At 49.9% G+C, this 21,661-nt stretch overlaps 1 protein-coding gene across 1 annotated transcript in view; it reads left to right on the top strand.

Moving 5' to 3' along the window:
- LOC115127313 (uncharacterized) overlaps window positions 1–17,086 on the top strand; it is a 52,352-nt gene extending 35,266 nt beyond the window's left edge. The window contains exons 3-7 of the mRNA XM_065027240.1: window positions 11,467–11,698; window positions 11,749–11,900; window positions 15,670–15,703; window positions 15,903–16,173; window positions 16,393–17,086. Coding sequence (XP_064883312.1) covers window positions 11,467–11,698; window positions 11,749–11,900; window positions 15,670–15,703; window positions 15,903–16,173; window positions 16,393–16,793 — 1,090 coding nt within the window. The 3' untranslated portion in view covers window positions 16,794–17,086. The remainder of the gene's footprint in view (window positions 1–11,466; window positions 11,699–11,748; window positions 11,901–15,669; window positions 15,704–15,902; window positions 16,174–16,392) is intronic.
- Window positions 17,087–21,661: the final 4,575 nt, after the last annotated feature.

Genomic DNA, 21,661 nt, shown 5'->3' with positions numbered 1-21,661 from the left:
GTTCCTGCAGCTACCCAGTACTCTGTATACCATGGGCTCTCCAACCCTGTTCCTGCAGCTACCCAGTACTCTGTATACCATGGGCTCTCCAACCCTGTTCCTGTAGCTACCCAGTACTCTGTATACCATGGGCTCTCCAACCCTGTTCCTGCTACCCAGTACTCTGTATGCCATGGGCTCTCTAACCCTGTTCCTGCTACCCAGTACTCTGTATACCATGGGCTCTCCTACCCTGTTCCTGCTACCCAGTACTCTGTATACCATGGGCTCTCCAACCCTGTTCCTGCAGCTACCCAGTACTCTGTATGCCATGGGCTCTCCTACCTTGTTCCTGCAGCTACCCAGTACTCTGTATACCATGGGCTCTCCAACCCTGTTCCTGCAGCTACCCAGTACTCTGTATACCATGGGCTCTCCAACCCTGTTCCTGTAGCTACCCAGTACTCTGTATGCCATGGGCTCTCCAACCCTGTTCCTCCTACCCAGTGCTCTGTATACCATGGGCTCTCTAACCCTGTGTCTGCTACCCAGTACTCTGTATGCCATGGGCTCTCCAACCCTGTTCCTGCTACCCAGTACTCTGTATGCCATGGGCTCTCCAACCCTGTTCCTGCAGCTACCCAGTACTCTGTATACCATGGGCTCTCCAACCCTGTTTCTGCTACCCAGTACTCTGTATGCCATGGGCTCTCCAACCCTGTTCCTGCAGCTACCCAGTACTCATATGCTCTCCAACCCTGTTCCTGCTACCCAGTACTCTGTATGCCATGGGCTCTCCAACCCTGTTCCTGCAGCTACCCAGTACTCTGTATGCCATGGGCTCTCCAACCCTGTTCCTGCAGCTACCCAGTACTCTGTATACCATGGGCTCTCTAACCCTGTTCCTGCTACCCAGTACTCTCTAACCCTGTTCCTGCTACCCAGTACTCTGTATACCATGGGCTCTCCAACCCTGTTCCTGCTACCCAGTACTCTGTATACCATGGGCTCTCCAACCCTGTTCCTGCTACCCAGTACTCTGTATACCATGGGCTCTCCAACCCTGTTCCTGTAGCTACCCAGTACTCTGTATACCATGGGCTCTCCAACCCTGTTCCTGTAGCTACCCAGTACTCTGTACGCCATGGGCTCTCCTACCCTGTTCCTGCAGCTACCCAGTACTCTGTATACCATGGGCTCTCTAACCCTGTTCCTGCTACCCAGTACTCTGTATGCCATGGGCTCTCCAACCCTGTTCCTGTAGTTACCCAGTACTCTGTATACCATGGGCTCTCTAACCCTGTTCCTGTAGTTACCCAGTACTCTGTATACCATGGGCTCTCCTACCCTGTTCCTGCAGCTACCCAGTACTCTGTATACCATGGGATCTCTAACCCTGTTCCTGCTACCCAGTACTCTGTATGCCATGGGCTCTCCTACCCTGTTCCTGCTACCCAGTACTCTGTATGCCATGGGCTCTCCAACCCTGTTCCTGCAGCTACCCAGTACTCTGTATGCCATGGGCTCTCCAACCCTGTTCCTGGAGTTACCCAGTACTTTGTATGCCATGGGCTCTCCAGCCCTGTTCCTGCTACCCAGTACTCTGTATACCATGGTCTCTCCATCCCTGTTCCTGCTACCCAGTACTCTGTATACCATGGGCTCCCTAACCCTGTTCCTGTATCTACCCAGTACTCTGTATACCATGGTCTCTCCAGCCCTGTTCCTGCTACCCAGTACTCTGTATGCCATGGGCTCTCCAACCCTGTTCCTGCAGCTACCCAGTACTCTGTATGCCATGGGCTCTCCTACCCTGTTCCTGCAGCTACCCAGTACTCTGTATGCCATGGGCTCTCCAACCCTGTTCCTGCAGCTACCCAGTACTCTGTATGCCATGGGCTCTCCTACCCTGTTCCTGCTACCCAGTACTCTGTATGTCATGGGCTCTCCAACCCTGTTCCAGTACTCTGTATATCATGGGCTCTCCTACCCTGTTCCTGTAGCTACCTAGTACTCTGTATGCCATGGGCTCTCCTACCCTGTTCCTGCTACCCAGTACTCTGTATATCATGGGCTCTCCAACCCTGTTCCAGTACTCTGTATATCATGGGCTCTCCTACCCTGTTCCTGTATCTACCCAGTACTCTGTATGCCATGGGCTCTCCTACCCTGTTCCTGCTACCCAGTACTCTGTATGCCATGGGCTCTCCTACCCTGTTCCTGCTACCCAGTACTCTGTATGCCATGGGCTCTCCTACCCTGTTCCTGATACCCAGTACTCTGTATGCCATGGGCCCTCCTACCCTGTTCCTGCTACCCAGTACTCTGTATGCCATGGGCTCTCCTACCCTGTTCCTGCTACCCAGTACTCTGTATGCCATGGGCTCTCCTACCCTGTTCCTGCTACCCAGTACTCTGTATATCATGGGCTCTCCAACCCTGTTCCTGTAGTTACCCAGTACTCTGTATGCCATGGGCTCTCTAACCCTGTTCCTGCTACCCAGTACTCTGTATACCATGGGGGCTCCTACCCTGTTCCTGCTACCCAGTACTCTGTATGCCATGGGCTCTCCAACCCAGTTCCTGCTACCCAGTACTCTGTATATCATGGGCTCTCCTACCCTGTTCCTGCAGCTGCCCAGTGCTCTGTATGCCATGGGCTCTCCTACCCTGTTCCTGTAGCTACCCAGTACTCTGTATATCATGGGCTCTCCTACCCTGTTCCTGCAGCTTCCCAGTACTCTGTATATCATGGGCTCTCCTACCCTGTTCCTGCTACCCAGTACTCTGTATGCCATGGGCTCTCCTACCCTGTTCCTGCTACCCAGTACTCTGTATATCATGGGCTCTCCAACCCTGTTCCTGTAGTTACCCAGTACTCTGTATGCCATGGGCTCTCTAACCCTGTTCCTGCTACCCAGTACTCTGTATACCATGGGGGCTCCTACCCTGTTCCTGCTACCCAGTACTCTGTATGGCATGGGCTCTCCAACCCAGTTCCTGCTACCCAGTACTCTGTATATCATGGGCTCTCCTACCCTGTTCCTGCAGCTGCCCAGTGCTCTGTATGCCATGGGCTCTCCTACCCTGTTCCTGCTACCCAGTACTCTGTATATCATGGGCTCTCCTACCCTGTTCCTGCAGCTTCCCAGTACTCTGTATATCATGGGCTCTCCAACCCTGTTCCTGCTACCCAGTACTCTGTATGCCATGGGCTCTCCTACCCTGTTCCTGCTACCCAGTACTCTGTATGCCATGGGCTCTCCTACCCTGTTCCTGCTACCCAGTACTCTGTATACCATGGGCTCTCCAACCCTGTTCCTGCTACCCAGTACTCTGTATGCCATGGGCTCTCCAACCCTGTTCCTGCAGCTGCCCAGTACTCTGTATGCCATGGGCTCTCCAACCCTGTTCCTGTAGCTACCCAGTACTCTGTATACCATGGGCTCTCCAACCCTGTTCCTGCTACCCAGTACTCTGTATACCATGGGCTCTCCAACCCTGTTCCTGCTACCCAGTACTCTGTATACCATGGTCTCTCCAGCCCTGTTCCTGCTACCCAGTACTCTGTATACCATGGTCTCTGCAGCCCTGTTCCTGCTACCCAGTACTCTGTATGCCATGGGCTCTCCAACCCTGTTCCTGCTACCCAGTAGTCTGTATGCCATGGGCTCTCCTACCCTGTTCCTGCAGCTACCCAGTACTCTGTATACCATGGGCTCTCTAACCCTGTTCCTGCTACCCAGTACTCTGTATACCATGGGCTCTCCAACCCTGTTCCTGCTACCCAGTACTCTGTATACCATGGGCTCTCCAACCCTGTTCCTGCTACCCAGTACTCTGTATACCATGGGCTCTCCTACCCTGTTCCAGTACTCTTTATAGCATGGGCTCTCCTACCCTGTTCCAGTACTCTGTATACCATGGGCTCTCCAACCCTGTTCCTGCTACCCAGTACTCTGTATACCATGGTCTCTCCAGCCCTGTTCCTGCTACCCAGTACTCTGTATGCCATGGGCTCTCCAACCCTGTTCCTGCTACCCAGTACTCTGTATGCCATGGGCTCTCCTACCCTGTTCCTGCAGCTGCCCAGTACTCTGTATACCATGGTCTCTGCAGCCCTGTTCCTGCTACCCAGTACTCTGTATGCCATGGGCTCTCCAACCCTGTTCCTGCTACCCAGTAGTCTGTATGCCATGGGCTCTCCTACCCTGTTCCTGCAGCTACCCAGTACTCTGTATACCATGGGCTCTCTAACCCTGTTCCTGCTACCCAGTACTCTGTATACCATGGGCTCTCCAACCCTGTTCCTGCTACCCAGTACTCTGTATACCATGGGCTCTCCAACCCTGTTCCTGCTACCCAGTACTCTGTATACCATGGGCTCTCCTACCCTGTTCCAGTACTCTGTATACCATGGGATCTCCTACCCTGTTCCAGTACTCTGTATACCATGGGCTCTCCTACCCTGTTCCAGTACTCTATATACCATGGGCTCTCCTACCCTGTTCCAGTACTCTGTATACCATGGTCTCTCCAGCCCTGTTCCTGCTACCCAGTACTCTGTATGCCATGGGCTCTCCAACCCTGTTCCTGCTACCCAGTACTCTGTATGCCATGGGCTCTCCTACCCTGTTCCTGCAGCTACCCAGTACTCTGTATACCATGGGCTCTCTAACCCTGTTCCTGCTACCCAGTACTCTGTATACCATGGGCTCTCCAACCCTGTTCCTGCTACCCAGTACTCTGTATACCATGGTCTCTCCTACCCTGTTCCAGTACTCTGTATACCATGGGCTCTCCTACCCTGTTCCAGTACTCTGTATACCATGGGCTCTCCTACCCTGTTCCAGTACTCTGTATACCATGGGCTCTCCTACCCTGTTCCAGTACTCTGTATACCATGGGCTCTCCTACCCTATTCCAGTACTCTGTATACCATGGGCTCTCCAACCCTGTTCCAGTACTCTGTATACCATGGGCTCTCCTACCCTGTTCCAGTACTCTGTATACCATGGTCTCTCCAGCCCTGTTCCTGCTACCCAGTAGTCTGTATGCCATGGGCTCTCCTACCCTGTTCCTGCAGCTACCCAGTACTCTGTATACCATGGGCTCTCTAATCCTGTTCCTGCTACCCAGTACTCTGTATACCATGGGCTCTCCAACCCTGTTCCTGCTACCCAGTACTCTGTATACCATGGGCTCTCCAACCCTGTTCCTGCTACCCAGTACTCTGTATACCATGGGCTCTCCTACCCTGTTCCAGTACTCTGTATACCATGGGCTCTCCTACCCTGTTCCAGTACTCTGTATACCATGGGCTCTCCTACCCTGTTCCAGTACTCTGTATACCATGGGCTCTCCAACCCTGTTCCAGTACTCTGTATACCATGGGCTCTCCTACCCTGTTCCAGTACTCTGTATACCATGGGCTCTCCTACCCTGTTCCTGCAGCTGCCCAGTGCTCCATTTAGGGAAACCAAATGAAATCTGTTCAGGAACATGTTTTTACAACTAGACATATTTCCTTAAAGTGCCTCTCTCTCTGTGTGCTGGAGAATGGAATGAATGAGAGAGGAGGAGACGGAAACAGAGTGGTGAGATATTCTGTCGCTGAAGGTAATGTGTCGGCCAATAAGTTATAAAAAACATATATTTTTTAAATCCCTATTACTAGGCTAATCAAAATCAAATACAAAATTGTAGGAAAACTTTAATTCATGTTTTTTTTTTTTGGGGGGGGGGGGGGGCTTGGCCTATGAATATGCATGAGCTCTAATATGATTATGCATGTGTTTTGAATGAATCATCACCTTAGAAAGCGCTGTCATCCAAACATCGACCATGTTTCCCACTCAGTTTGTTATTCTATAGGCTGGGATCCACACTGTTATTCTATAGGCTGGGATCCACACTGTTATTCTATAGGCTGGGATCCACACTGTTATTCTATAGGCTGGGATCCACACTGTTATTCTATAGGCTGGGATCCACACTGTTATTCTATAGGCTGGGATCCACACTGTTATTCTATAGGCTGGGATCCACACTGTTATTCTATAGGCTGAGATCATTAATCATTAATGAATCATCACCTTAGAAAGCGCTGTCATCCAAACAACGACCATGTTTCCCACTCAGTTTCAACCTGTTGTTGAACTTTCTTTCTTCAAATTGATCAATTCACAGTGAGGTGAGTTTTAAAAAGCACAATACTGTTTTGATGCTGTGATTTTCAATATAATTTGTTTTTAAAAGAATGACACTGTTTTAATGGTGTTTTTCATCTTGTTTGTATTGATGTCAGAGTGGTTAGAGGGACAGCAGAGCCCTGAGTACCAGGCCATTAGGACCTGATGGTAGTTAGAGCCCTGAGTACCAGGCCATTAGGACCTGATGGAGGGACAGCAGAGCCCTGAGTACCAGGCCATTAGGACCTGATGGTAGTTAGAGCCCTGAGTACCAGGCCATTAGGACCTGATGGAGGGACAGCAGAGCCCTGAGTACCAGGCCATTAGGACCCGATGGTAGTTAGAGCCCTGAGTACCAGGCCATTAGGACCCGATGGTAGTTAGAGCCCTGAGTACCAGGCCATTAGGACCTGGTGGTAGTTAGAGCCCTGAGTACCAGGCCATTAGGACCTGATGGAGGGACAGCAGAGCCCTGAGTACCAGGCCATTAGGACCCGATGGTAGTTAGAGCCCTGAGTACCAGGCCATTAGGACCCGATGGTAGTTAGAGCCCTGAGTACCAGGCCATTAGGACCTGATGGAGGGAGGCCAGGACCATGGAGCCCTGAGTACCAGGCCATTAGGACCCGATGGTAGTTAGAGCCCTGAGTACCAGGCCATTAGGACCCGATGGTAGTTAGAGCCCTGAGTACCAGGCCATTAGGACCCGATGGTAGTTAGAGCCCTGAGTACCAGGCCATTAGGACCCGATGGTAGTTAGAGCCCTGAGTACCAGGCCATTAGGACCCGATGGTAGTTAGAGCCCTGAGTACCAGGCCATTAGGACCCGATGGTAGTTAGAGCCCTGAGTACCAGGTCATTAGGACCTGATGGTATTTAGAGCCCTGAGTACCAGGCCATTAGGACCCGATGGTAGTTAGAGCCCTGAGTACCAGGCCATTAGGACCCGATGGTAGTTAGAGCCCTGAGTACCAGGCCATTAGGACCCGATGGTAGTTAGAGCCCTGAGTACCAGGTCATTAGGACCTGATGGAGGGACAGCAGAGACCTGAGTACCAGGCCATTAGGACCTGATGGTATTTAGAGCCCTGAGTACCAGGCCATTAGGACCTGATGGTAGTTAGAGCCCTGAGTACCAGGTCATTAGGACCTGATGGTATTTAGAGCCCTGAGTACCAGGCCATTAGGACCCGATGGTAGTTAGAGCCCTGAGTACCAGGCCATTAGGACCCGATGGTAGTTAGAGCCCTGAGTACCAGGCCATTAGGACCCGATGGTAGTTAGAGCCCTGAGTACCAGGCCATTAGGACCCGATGGTAGTTAGAGTCCTGAGTACCAGGTCATTAGGACCTGATGGAGGGACAGCAGAGCCCTGAGTACCAGGCCATTAGGACCTGATGGAGGGACAGCAGAGCCCTGAGTACCAGGCCATTAGGACCCGATGGTAGTTAGAGCCCTGAGTACCAGGCCATTAGGACCTGATGGAGGGACAGCAGAGCCCTGAGTACCAGGCCATTAGGACCCGATGGTAGTTAGAGCCCTGAGTACCAGGCCATTAGGACCTGATGGTAGTTAGAGCCCTGAGTACCAGGTCATTAGGACCTGATGGAGGGACAGCAGAGACCTGAGTACCAGGCCATTAGGACCTGATGGAGGGACAGCAGAGCCCTGAGTACCAGGCCATTAGGACCCGATGGTAGTTAGAGCCCTGAGTACCAGGCCATTAGGACCCGATGGTAGTTAGAGCCCTGAGTACCAGGCCATTAGGACCCGATGGTAGTTAGAGCCCTGAGTACCAGGCCATTAGGACCTGATGGTATTTAGAGCCCTGAGTACCAGGCCATTAGGACCCGATGGTAGTTAGAGCCCTGAGTACCAGGCCATTAGGACCCGATGGTAGTTAGAGCCCTGAGTACCAGGCCATTAGGACCCGATGGTAGTTAGAGCCCTGAGTACCAGGTCATTAGGACCTGATGGAGGGACAGCAGAGCCCTGAGTACCAGGCCATTAGGACCTGATGGTATTTAGAGCCCTGAGTACCAGGCCATTAGGACCTGATGGTAGTTAGAGCCCTGAGTACCAGGCCATTAGGACCCGATGGTAGTTAGAGCCCTGAGTACCAGGCCATTAGGACCCGATGGTAGTTAGAGCCCTGAGTACCAGGCCATTAGGACCCGATGGTAGTTAGAGCCCTGAGTACCAGGCCATTAGGACCCGATGGTAGTTAGAGCCCTGAGTACCAGGTCATTAGGACCTGATGGTATTTAGAGCCCTGAGTACCAGGCCATTAGGACCCGATGGTAGTTAGAGCCCTGAGTACCAGGCCATTAGGACCCGATGGTAGTTAGAGCCCTGAGTACCAGGCCATTAGGACCCGATGGTAGTTAGAGCCCTGAGTACCAGGCCATTAGGACCCGATGGTAGTTAGAGCCCTGAGTACCAGGTCATTAGGACCTGATGGAGGGACAGCAGAGCCCTGAGTACCAGGCCATTAGGACCTGATGGTATTTAGAGCCCTGAGTACCAGGCCATTAGGACCTGATGGTAGTTAGAGCCCTGAGTACCAGGTCATTAGGACCTGATGGTATTTAGAGCCCTGAGTACCAGGCCATTAGGACCCGATGGTAGTTAGAGCCCTGAGTACCAGGCCATTAGGACCCGATGGTAGTTAGAGCCCTGAGTACCAGGCCATTAGGACCCGATGGTAGTTAGAGCCCTGAGTACCAGGCCATTAGGACCCGATGGTAGTTAGAGTCCTGAGTACCAGGTCATTAGGACCTGATGGAGGGACAGCAGAGCCCTGAGTACCAGGCCATTAGGACCTGATGGAGGGACAGCAGAGCCCTGAGTACCAGGCCATTAGGACCCGATGGTAGTTAGAGCCCTGAGTACCAGGCCATTAGGACCTGATGGAGGGACAGCAGAGCCCTGAGTACCAGGCCATTAGGACCCGATGGTAGTTAGAGCCCTGAGTACCAGGCCATTAGGACCTGATGGTAGTTAGAGCCCTGAGTACCAGGTCATTAGGACCTGATGGAGGGACAGCAGAGACCTGAGTACCAGGCCATTAGGACCTGATGGAGGGACAGCAGAGCCCTGAGTACCAGGCCATTAGGACCCGATGGTAGTTAGAGCCCTGAGTACCAGGCCATTAGGACCTGATGGTAGTTAGAGCCCTGAGTACCAGGCCATTAGGACCTGATGGAGGGACAGCAGAGACCTGAGTACCAGGCCATTAGGACCTGATGGAGGGACAGCAGAGACCTGAGTACCAGGCCATTAGGACCTGATGGTAGTTAGAGCCCTGAGTACCAGGTCATTAGGACCTGATGGTAGTTAGAGCCCTGAGTACCAGGCCATTAGGACATGATGGTAGTTAGAGCCCTGTGTACCAGGCCATTAGGGCCCTGAGTACCAGGCCATTAGTGACCTGATGGTATTTAGAGCCCTGAGTACCAGGCCATTAGGACCTGATGGTCGTTAGAGCCCTGAGTACCAGGCCATTAGGGCCTGATGGTAGTTAGAGCCCTGAGTACCAGGCCATTAGGACCTGATGGTAGTTAGAGCCCTGAGTACCAGGTCATTAGGACCTGATGGTATTTAGAGCCCTGAGTACCAGGCCATTAGGACCTGATGGTAGTTAGAGCCCTGAGTACCAGGTCATTAGGACCTGATGGTAGTTAGAGCCCTGAGTACCAGGCCTTTAGGACATGATGGTAGTTAGAGCCCTGTGTACCAGGCCATTAGGGCCCTGAGTACCAGGCCATTAGTGACCTGATGGTATTTAGAGCCCTGAGTACCAGGCCATTAGGACCTGATGGTCGTTAGAGCCCTGAGTACCAGGCCATTAGGGCCTGATGGTAGTTAGAGCCCTGAGTACCAGGCCATTAGGACCTGATGGTAGTTAGCCCGTTTGGGTACTACCAAAGTATGTCCGGAGTGCATAAGAGGAGATTAACATGACTCAATGGTCACGTACTGCGGTCATGACTCATGACAGTCTGTCCACAACAGCCCTGGTAATGGCTCTATATAGTACTGCATGTTTCACCAGAGTCTGTTCTGGACTTAATTAAGAAACTGTGAAAAGACCCCTGGTGGCATGTCTTGTGGGGTATGTATGGGTTTATGAGCTGTGTTAGCTGTGTTAGATGCTTTCAACATGTCAAAACCTGTCATTAAGACTGGTTGTGATGCAGTAAATCTTTACTTTGAGCCAGGAGAGATTACCATGCAGGTTATTGATATTGTCCCTCTGTGTACATTTATGGGCCTGCTCTGTTCAGGGCCAACTACAATTTGTCTATGTTCTTCTTTGTGGCACTTAACCATATAACTGGTCAGTAGTCTAGGTGTGATAAAAGGCCATGGGTACTTGTTTAGTTGATCATGATATTAAGAATGCAGAGCAGCTCTATATCTCGGACAGACCTCTCTCCAGTGTAGCGACCATTGCATCAATGATACTCTGAATCACCTATACTCCACACACAGAGACGCAAACAAATCCATTTGGCAAATCTGACCATAATTCCATCCACCTGATTCCTGCCTACAAGCAAAAATTCAAGCAGGAAGCACCAGTGACTCGATCAATAAGAAAGTGGTCAGATGAAGCAGATGCTAAACTACAGGACTGTTTTGCACAGACTGGAATATGTTCTGGGATTCCTCCAATGGTATTGAGGAGAACACCACATCTGTCATTGGCTTCATCAATAAGTGCATCGATGACCGTACGTACATATCCCAACCAGAAGCCATGGATTACAGGCAGCATCCGCACTGAACTAAAGGCTAGAGCTGCCGCTTTCAAGGAGCGGGACTCTAACACAGGCTTATAAGAAATCCCGCTATGCCCTCTGACGAACCATCAAACAGGCAAAGCTTCAATACAGGACTAAGATCGAATATGACTACACCGGCTCTGATGCTCGTCGGATGTGGCAGGGCTTGTTCAGGAGGAATGGACATGGGAAGAGATCCTGGATGGAGCAGGGCCCTGGACGCAGGCAGGGGAGTATATAGTTCCGATGGAAGAAATAGAGGCAGCGAAAGCGGAACGGCGATATTATGAGGAGAAATACAAACGAGGCAAGCACGAGAGGCAGCCCCAGGGGGTGGCACACGAGGAGTTTGGCTGAGTCAGGTTGGAGATCTGAGCCAACTCCTCGTGCTTACCGTGGGGAGCGTGTAACTGGTCAAGCACAGTGTTATGCAGAGATGCACGTGGTGTCTCCCGTTCCATTCATAGCCCGGTGCGCTCTATTCCAGCTCCTCGCATTTGCCGGACTAGAATGGGCGTCCAGCCAGGACGGATGGTGCCGGCTCAGCGCTCCTGGTCTCCAGTATACCTCCTTGGACCAGGATATCCTGCGCCGGCTCTGCGTACTGTGTCTCCGGTGCGTCTGCACAGCCCAGTGCGTCCTGTACTAGCTCTCCGCACTTGCAGGGCTCAAATGAGCATCCTGCCAGGACGCATTGTGCCAGCTCTACGCTTCAGATCTCAAGTGCGTTTCCACAGTCCAGTACGGGCTGTGCCTCTTCCCCGCACTCGCCCTGAGGTGTGTGTCCTCAGCCCGGTACCACCAGTTCCGGCACCACGCATCAGACCTCCAGTGCGCTTCCACAGTTCAGAACCTCCTACAACGGGCTACAATCCAGCGAAGGTCCCCAGTCCGGGGTCTCCAGCGAAGGTCCCCAGTCCGGAGCCTCCAGCGAAGGTCCCCAGTCCGGAGCCTCCAGCGAAGGTCCCCAGTCCGGGGTCTCCAGCGAAGGTCCCCAGTCCGGGGTCTCCAGTCCGGGGCATCCGGCGATGATCCACGGTCTGGGTCTACAAAGGCGGAGGGATCAGCGTAAAGAGGGGGGGCCAGAACCGGAGCTGCCACAGAGGGTAGATGCCCACCCGGACCCTCCCCTATAGGTTCAGGTTTGCGGCCGAGAGTCCGCACCTTTTTTTTTGGGGGTACTGTCACGCCCTGACCTGAGATATCTCTGTTTCCTTTATATTTTGGTTAGGTCAGGGTGTGACTAGGGTTGGTACGTTAGTTTTACATTGTCTAGTTTCTAGTCATTGGTTTTTGTAGGTCTAGGTATTTGCATGTCTATGGTGGCCTGATATGGTTCCCAATCAGAGGCAGCTGTGTATCGTTGTATCTGATTGGGGATCATATTTAGTTAGCCATTTTCCTTTTGGTGTTCGTGGGTTCTTGTTCTATGTTTAGTTGCCTGTCTGCACTACTCATATTAGCTTCACGGTTCGTTTTGTTATTTTGTTCGTTTGTTCGTTTGTTCAGTGTTCGTCCTTATAATAAAGAAGAATGTACGCATACCACGCTGCGCCTTGGTCTCCTCCTTACAACAGCCGTGACAAGTTTAGTCTCCTCAATTTACTCAGTTGCCACATTATCATTATCATTATTATTATCATTAATATTATTACTATTATTATTATTATTATTATTATTATTATTATTATTATTAATATTATTATTATTATTATTATTATTGTTATTATTATTATATTTATCATTACTATTATTATTATTATTATTATTATTATTATTATTATTATTAATATTATTATTATTATTGTTATTATTATTATTATTATCATTAATATTATTACTATTATTATTATTATTATTATTATTATTATTATTATTATTATTATTAATATTATTATTATTATTATTATTATTATTATTATTATTATTATTATTATTATCATTATTATTATTATTATTATTATTATTATTATTATTATTCATTACAAGATTTAGATGAGGTTTAGGGTTCAGCGAATGATTTAAAAAATACATTTTTTTATTTATTTAGGACACGGTTATTACTTGCCACCCAACTGAACTGACTCCAGCTCTTTGTTAAGTGTTGCCGTGATTTCACTTGCTGTGGTAGCTGATGTGTATAATGTTGAGTCATCAGTGTACATAGACACATAGGCTAGTAGTAGTAATGTAGTAGAGGTAGTAGTAGTGTAGTAGTAGTCTAGTTGTAGTTGTTGTTGTACTGTAGTAGTAGTAGTCATAGTAGTGTAGTAGTAGTAGTAGTTGTTATTGTTCTGTAGTAGTAGTAGTCGTAGTAGTGTAGTAGTAGTCTAGTTGTAGTTGTTGTTGTACTGTAGTAGTAGTAGTCATAGTAGTGTAGTAGTAGTAGTAGTTGTTATTGTTCTGTAGTAGTAGTAGTAGTAGTAGTCAGTAGTAGTTATGTAGTTGTAATAGTAGTAGTAGTCAGTAGTAGTTATGTAGTTGTAGTAGTAGTAGTAGTCAGTAGTAGTTATGTAGTTGTAGTAATAGTAGTTGCTGTTGTTATTGTTCTGTAGTAGTAGTAGTAGTAGTTGTAGTAGCTAATTCCTGTTACTACTCACTGACAGCCCTGAGCACTGCAGATCAGTTTTACAACCAGGCATGGAATTTCAGGATTTTGGGCATTGGCCAGCGGGGTAGTAGACCGCAATTCCTAAAAGACGTTCCAAAATCTGCGATTGATGGAAAAGACTAAATTGCACCTGCATCTCAGGCTAATTTGGCACATTTTCAACTAGCCCAGTCTGAAAAGGTACAAGCAGGCTTAATTTCCATCCCTTCTGACACCCCATGTAGATAGTAGTCAGATCTACAGAAAGGGCCTACAGTAGCTAGCTTCCTGGAACACAGTGAGGATGGATGCTGAGTGGAGATTGAACTGAATGGGTTGTAGGGATCAAGGGTTGGTCTGTGGGGTTCGATCCTCTTTACTCAACTGCTCCAGTTCTTCACATGTTATCAGATTTACAGTGGCTTGCGGAAATCTTCACTCCCCCTTGGCATTTTTCCTGTTTTGTTGCCTTACAACCTGGAAGTAAAATAGCTCTTTGGAGGGTTTGTATCATTTGAATTACACAACATGCCTACCACCTTGAAGATGCAAAATATGTTTTATTGTGAAACAAAGAAAACTTGAGCGTGCATAACTATTCACCCCCCCAAAAGTCAATACATTGTAGAGCCACCTTCTGCAGCAATTACAGCTGCAAATCTCTTGGGGTTTGTCTCTATAAGTTTGGCACATCTAGCCACTGGGATTTTTTGCCGATTCTTCAAGACACAGCAATCTTTAAGTCATACCACAGATTCTCAATTGGTTTGAGGTCTGGGCTTTGACAAGGCCAATCCAAGACATTTCAATGTTTTCCCTTAAATTACTCGAGTGTTGCTTTAGTAGTATGCTTAGGGTCATTGTCCTGCTGGAAGGTGAACCTCCGTCCCAGTCTCAAATCTCTGGAAGACTGAGACAGGTTTCCCTCAAGAATTTCCCAGTATTTAGCGCCATTCATCATTCCTTCAATTCTGACCAGTTTCCCTGCCCATGAAAAACATCCCCACAGCATGATGCTGCCACCACCATGTTTCACTGTGGGGATGATATTCTCGGGGTGATGAGAGGTATTGGGTTTGCGCCAGACACAGCGTTTTCCTTGATGGCCAAAAAGCTAAATTTTTGTCTCATCTGACCAGAGTACCTTCTTCCATATGTTTGGGGAGTCTCCCACATGCCTTTTGTCTGCTTATTTGTTTTCTTTAAGCAATGACTTTTTCTCTGGCCACTCTTCCATAAAGCCCAGCTCTGTGGAGTGTACGGCTTCAAGTGGTCCTATGGACAGATACTCCAATCTCCGCTGTGGAGCTTTGCAGCTCCTTCAGGGTTATCTTTGGTCTCTTTGTTGCCTCTCTGATTAATGCCCTCCCTGCCTGGTCCATGATGTTTGGTGGCCGGCCCTCTCTTGGCAGGTTTGTTGTGGTGCCATATTCTTTCCATTTTTTAATAATGTATTTAATGGTGCTCTGTGGGATGTTCAAAGATTCTGATATTTTTATAACCCAACCCTGATCTGTACTTCTCCAAAACTTTGTCCCTGACCTGTTTGGAGAGCTCCTTGGTCTTCATTGTGCCGCTTGCTTGGTAGTGGCCATTGCTTAGTGGTGTTGCAGACTCTGGGGCCTTTCAGAACAGGTGTATACATACTGAGATCATGTGACAGATCATGTGACACTTAGATTGCACACAGATGGACTTTTTAAAAACTAATTATGTGACTTCTGAAGGTAATTGGTTGCACCAGATCGTATTTAGGGGCTTCATATCAAAGGGGTGAATACATACACACCAGTTTTCCTTTTTTAAATATTTTAAATTTTTTTAAAATACGTTTTTTTTTTTTTTATTTCACTTCACCAATTTGGACTATTTTGTGTATGTCAATTACATGAAATCCAAATAAAAATCTATTTAAATTACAGGTTGTAATGCAACAAAATAGGAAAAACACCAAGGGGGGAGTGAATACCTTTGCAAGGCACTGTATGTCCAGATGATTATGGCTGCTGCCGTGTCTAATCTAACAAAAGTTGTCTGTTTTGATCTTATCCGGGTTTCAGTCTAGACTAAAGGTCTGATCTGTAAACATTACCTTAACAGACAGTTTGTGTGTCTTCCACAGTCTCTGGCTGAAGTTGATCAGGAAAGTGAGAGAGGTAAGTACCTCACTGTTGCTAGCTCGTATAACATCCCCCGCGAGTAGAATTTAGAATGATTGAAAATGCTAACGTACGGCTTATGAATGCAGTATGTATGGGTAATGTAGTCCTTATAAGTACCCTTAAAAAACAGTTGTTATTTATATTCTGTCCAGGGTTAGTTATCTGACGGTAGTTGACTTCCTGTTTCCTCCAGGGTGTGATGTCAACACTCGTCCTGCAGAGACAGCAGAGTCTGACCCCGAGCCTCACCGCCCACATCACAGACAGAGACCCCCAACCTGACACTCCCACCGACAGGGACACTGCCTCGCCACGGGCGACAGTGAGCACCTCGACCCCCACCGCCACCCCGACTGGCACCCCGACCGCCACCCCCACCACCACGCCCTCAGCCTCCCGGGCCGGGTCCTTCAGAGACAACAGCCTGGGCAAGTCAGGACATCAACAGAGAGACAACAGTCTGGGTCAGTCAGGACATTAACAGAGAGACAACAGTCAGGACATTAACAGAGTGACAACAGTCTGGGTCAGTCACATTGGTATACTGTACTGTACTGTATCTTGTGTTTATTTGTTTTCTGTGTGTGTGTGTGTGTGTGTGTGTGTGTGTGTGTGTGTGTGTGTGTGTGTGTGTGTGTGTGTGTGTGTGTGTGTGTGTGTGTCGTGTGTGTGTGTGTGTCTAGGGGGTGGCCACAGACAGTCAGTGCGGTCCGTGCGTAGCGTGGCATCAGTAGCTCCGCCCCACCGCACGTCAGACTGTCTTCGCCACGGTAACAGCAGCGACGCGCGGGCGGTGAGGGCGGTGTGTCTGCTGATGGGAGGAGCAGCAGCCTCCTCCGCACTGGGCTACCTCCAGTCCTGCTCTCCCTCGTCCCCTCTGACCTCCAGAGCCTCCGGCCTGCAGGATCTGGGCCCGTTGGGCCACGGTGGAGGGGCGGGGAGCTTCTCAGAGATGGGAGGGGGGTCGGGTGGGTCCTTCCATTGTAGCCAGGACGTAGACAACCCCCCACAATTCAACAGCTTCGACTTCGAGGGAGGAGACTCCGACTTCGATGCCTTTGATTGCGGAGGGTTCGCTTTTTAAAGGGAAATACTGTTGATAATATATGATCTGTTTGAATTACTGTTGTTTACTGTATAGGATCTAGAACAGCCTTAGAAAGGTCCTGTCTATAGTTGTTTTTAAATGTTAACCTGTACCATTCGTGAATTGTTTTATCAAATGTACTTCTTCCTGCGTGTTAGTTAATGACGCCTACAGTCTTAATGATCCTAACTTGAACCCCTCCTTAACCAGGGCTGTCCCACACTGACCACCTCTTTTTCCTTCTAGAATAGCTCTCTGTTAAGTGATGTTTGGTCTGGTAAGGCCCCTAACCCCGGGTGATATCGGCCTGGTAAGGCCCCTAACCCTGGGTGTGTTTGGTCTGGTAAGGCCCCTAACCCAGGGTGATATCGGTCTGGTAAGGCCCCTAACCCTGGGTGATATCGGTCTGGTAACGCCCCTAACCCTGGGTGATATCGGTCTGTTAACCTCCTAACCCTGGGTCTTGTCGGTCTGGTAACCCCCCTAACCCTGGGTCTTGTCGGTCTGGTAACGTCCCTAACCCTGGGTCTTGTCGGTCTGGTAACCCCCCTAACCCTGGGGGTGTTTGGTCTGGTAACGCCCCTAACCCTGGGTGTGTTTGGTTTGGCAACCCCCCTAACCCTGGGGGTGTTTGGTCTGGTAACCCCCCTAACCCTGGGAGTGTTTGGGCTGGTAACCCCCCTAACCCTGGGTGTGTTTGGTCTGGTAACGCCCCTAACCCTGGGTGTGTTTGGGCTGGTAACCCCCCTAACCCTGGGGGTGTTTGGTTTGGTAATGCCCCTAACCCTGGGTGATATCGGTCTGGTAACGCCCCTAACCCTGGGGGTGTTTGGTCTGGTAACGCCACTAACCCTGGGGGTGTTTGGTCTGGTAACGCCCCTAACCCAGGGGGTGTTTGGTCTGGTAACCCCCCTAACCCTGGGGGTGTTTGGTCTGGTAACGCCCCTAACCCTGGGGGTGTTTGGTCTGGTAACGCCCCTAACCCTGGGGGTGTTTGGTCTGGTAACCCACCTAACCCTGGGTGTGTTTGGTCTGGTAACGCCCCTAACCCTGGGGGTGTTTGGTTTGGTAACCCCCCTAACCCTGGGGGTGTTTGGTCTGGTAACCCCCCTAACCCTGGGGGTGTTTGGTCTGGTAACCCCCTAACCCTGGGGGTGTTTGGTCTGGTAACCCCCTAACCCCTAACCCTGGGGGTGTTTGGTCTGGTAACCCCCTAACCCTGGGGTGTGTTTGGTCTGGTAACCCCCTAACCCTGGTAACCCCCTAACCCTGGGTGTGTTTGGTCTGGTAACCCCCTAACCCTGGGTGTGTTTGGTCTGGTAACCCTGGGTGTGTTTGGTCTGGTAACCCCCTAACCCTGGGTGTGTTTGGTCTGGTAACCCACCTAACCCTGGGTGTGTTTGGTCTGGTAACCCCCCTAACCCTGGGTGTGTTTGGTCTGGTAACCCCCCTAACCCTGGGTGTGTTTGGTCTGGTAACACCCCTAACCCTGGGAGTGTTTGGTCTGGACTGTATCCAGAGTGAAGACCTTTTGTCAGCTGTGTTTCTGTCATCGTTTTCTCCACATCGGGACAATCTTTCCATCTTGTACTTTTTAAAATTCAATATCAGAAGTTAGAGTTGTGATACATTAGTGAGTACTGTAAAACTACTAATACTAATAGTAATATACTGTACATCAAACTACTACCACTACTACTACTAATAATAAACTGTACATCTGTCTCTCTGTTCTCCTCAGATATTATCCGTCTCCACTCTGAACCATCTCTCCTTTTACACTGACCTGCCTCCCCCTCTTCCTCCCTCCTCCTCCTTCCCCCTCTTCCTCCCTCCTCTTCCCCCTCCTCCGCCTATTCCTCACTCCCTCCCCCTCTTCCTCCCTCCTCCTCCTTCCCCTCATCCTCCCTCCTCTTCCCCCCTCCTCCGCCTATTCCTCACTCCTCCCCCATCCTCTCTCCCTCCCCCTCTTCCTCCCTCCTCCTTCTTCCCCCTCATCCTCCCCCTCTTCCTCCCTCCTCCTCCTTCCCCCTCATCCTCCCTCCTCTTCCCCCTCCTCCGCCTATTCCACACTCCTCCCCCCATCCTCACTCCTCCCCTCATCCTCCCACCTCCTTCCCCCTCATCCTCCCTCCTCCCTCCTTCCCCATCCTCACCCCCCCCCCCTCATCCTCTCTCCTTCCCCCATCCTCACTCCTCAATCTCATCCTCATCTTCTCTCCTCCTCATCCCCCATCCTCACTCCTCCATCTTCTCCTCATCCCCCATCGTCATCCTCTTTCCTCTTTCCTCCTCATCCCCATCCTCTCCTCCTCATCCCCCATCCTCACTCCGCCATCTCCTCCTCATCCCCATCCTCACTCCTCCATCTCCTCCTCATCATCTCTCCTCCTCATCATCTCTCCTCCTCATCCCCCCATCGTCATCCTCACTCCTCCATCTCCTCCATCCTGACTCCTCTCCTTCCTCAAATAATCTGCATTTAAGAGGTGTTCAACAAAAAGGGAGAAAGAGAGAGAGTGGAACATATAGGACACAGTGTGTCTGACATGTGACAGGGGATGATAGAATAGCAGCCAATAGGACACAGTGTATCTGACATGTGACAGGGGATTGTAGAATAGCAGCATACAGGACACAGTGTATCTGACATGTGACAGGGGATTGTAGAATAGCAGCATACAGGACACAGTGTATCTGACATGTGACAGGGGATTGTAGAATAGCAGCCAATAGGACACAGTGTATCTGACATGTGACAGGGGATTGTAGAATAGCAGCATACAGGACACAGTGTATCTGACATTTGACAGGGGATGATAGAATAGCAGCCAATAGGACAGTGTATCTGAATCACAATGTAACACTGAAAGCCTTGATTCCCAAACAGATGCTGTCCCTTAGATGCACTGACAGGATTAGACTACATCACTACCTACCTAGTCAGCCAGTCAGCTAGCCAGTCAGTCGGTCTCTCTCTCTCTCTCTCTCTCTGAGGAGCATGTTTATACTGCCAAAGCAAGTGAAATAAACAATAAAAAGTGAATGTGATACTATGTGTATATACAGTGTTGTAGCAATGTGCAAATAAAAAAAAAAAAAAATGTCCTGTCACTGTCAACTGAGAGGTGGGGGGGTCCAAATCAAAAGTATCAGTCAGTATCTGGTGTGGCCACCAGCTGCATTAAGTACTACAGTGCATCTCCTCCTCATGGACTGCACCAGATTTGCCAGTTCTTGCTGTGAGATGTTACCCCACTCTTCCACCAAGGCACCTACAAGTTCCCGGACATTGTTTGGGGGGAATGGCCCTAGCCCTCACCCTCCGATCCAGCAGGTCCCAGACGTCAGGCAGAACACTGATAGTCCTGTCTTGCAGGAAATCACGCACAGAACGAGCAGTATGGCTGGTGGCATTGTCATGCTGGAGAGTTATGCCAGGATGAGCCTGCAGGAAGGGTACCACATGGGAACCACGCAATCAGCTGGGGTGGCAGGGTAGCCTAGTGATTAGAGCGTTGGGCTAGTAACCGAAAGGTTGCAAGTTCCCCGAGCTGGCAAGGTACAAATCTGTCGTTCTGACTTGCCTAGTTAACTGACAACAAGGTCAGTCCGATGATGCTGGGACACGCAGCCCCAGACCATGACGGACCCTCCACCTCCAAATCGATCCCGCTCCAGAGCACAGGTAAATGCGAATCCAACCATCACCCCTGGTGAGACAAAACCGCGACTGTTCAGTGAAGAGCAATTTTTGCCAGTCCTGTCTGGTCCAGCGACGGTGGGTTTATGCCCATAGGTGAAGTAGTTGCCGGTGATGTCTGGTGAGGAACTGCCTTACAACAGGCCTACAATCCCTCAGTCCAGCCTCTCTCAGACTATTGTGGACAGTCTGAGCACTGATGGAGGGATTGTGCGTTCCTGTTGTAACTCGGGCAGTTGTTGTTGCCATCCTGTACCTGTCCCGCAGGTGTGATGTTCGGATGTACCGATACTGTGCAGGTGTTGTTACACATTTCAGAGTCAGTAGAAAGGCCTCTTTAGTGTCCTAAGTTTTCATAACTGTGACCTTAATTGCCTACCGTCTTTAAGCTGTTAGTGTCTTAACGACCGTTCCACAGGTGCGTGTTCATTAATTGTTTATGGTTCATTGAACAAGCATGGAAAACAGTGTTTAAACCCTTTACAATGAAGAGCTGTGAAGTTATTTGGATTTTTACGAATTATCTTAGAAAGACAGGGTCCTGAAAAAGGGACGTTTATTTTTTTGCTGATTTTAGTTAAAGTATAAAAGGGAAAATAAATTAACATCGGTTGTATTTACAATGGTGTTGAGATTCACTGGTTGCCCTTTTCGAAAGGCAACAGGTCACAAATCAGACAGACACCACCCACACACACTGACCCAGACACCAACCACACGCCGACCCAAACACCAACCACACGCTGACCCAGACACCAACCACACGCTGACCCAGACACCAACCACACGCCGACCCAAACACCAACCACACGCTGACCCAGACCCAGACACCAACCACACACTGACCCAGACACCAACCACACACACTGACCCAGACACCAACCACACGCCGACCCAGACACCAACCACACGCTGACCCAGACACCAACCACACGCTGACCCAGACACCAACCACACGCCGACCCAGACACCAACCACACGCCGACCCAGACACCAACTACATGCCGACCCAGACACCAACCACACGCCGACCCAGACACCAACCACACGCCGACCCAGACACCAACCACACGCCGACCCAGACACCAACCACACACCGACCCAGACACCAACCACACGCTGACCCAGACACCAACCACATACACTGGCCCAGACACCAACC

Source organism: Oncorhynchus nerka, linkage group LG14 (assembly GCF_034236695.1).
Source record: "Oncorhynchus nerka isolate Pitt River linkage group LG14, Oner_Uvic_2.0, whole genome shotgun sequence".
NCBI classification, from domain to species: domain Eukaryota; kingdom Metazoa; phylum Chordata; class Actinopteri; order Salmoniformes; family Salmonidae; genus Oncorhynchus; species Oncorhynchus nerka.
The sequence above is the reverse complement of the archived record's forward strand: the minus strand, read 5'-3'. Positions and strand labels throughout refer to the sequence as shown.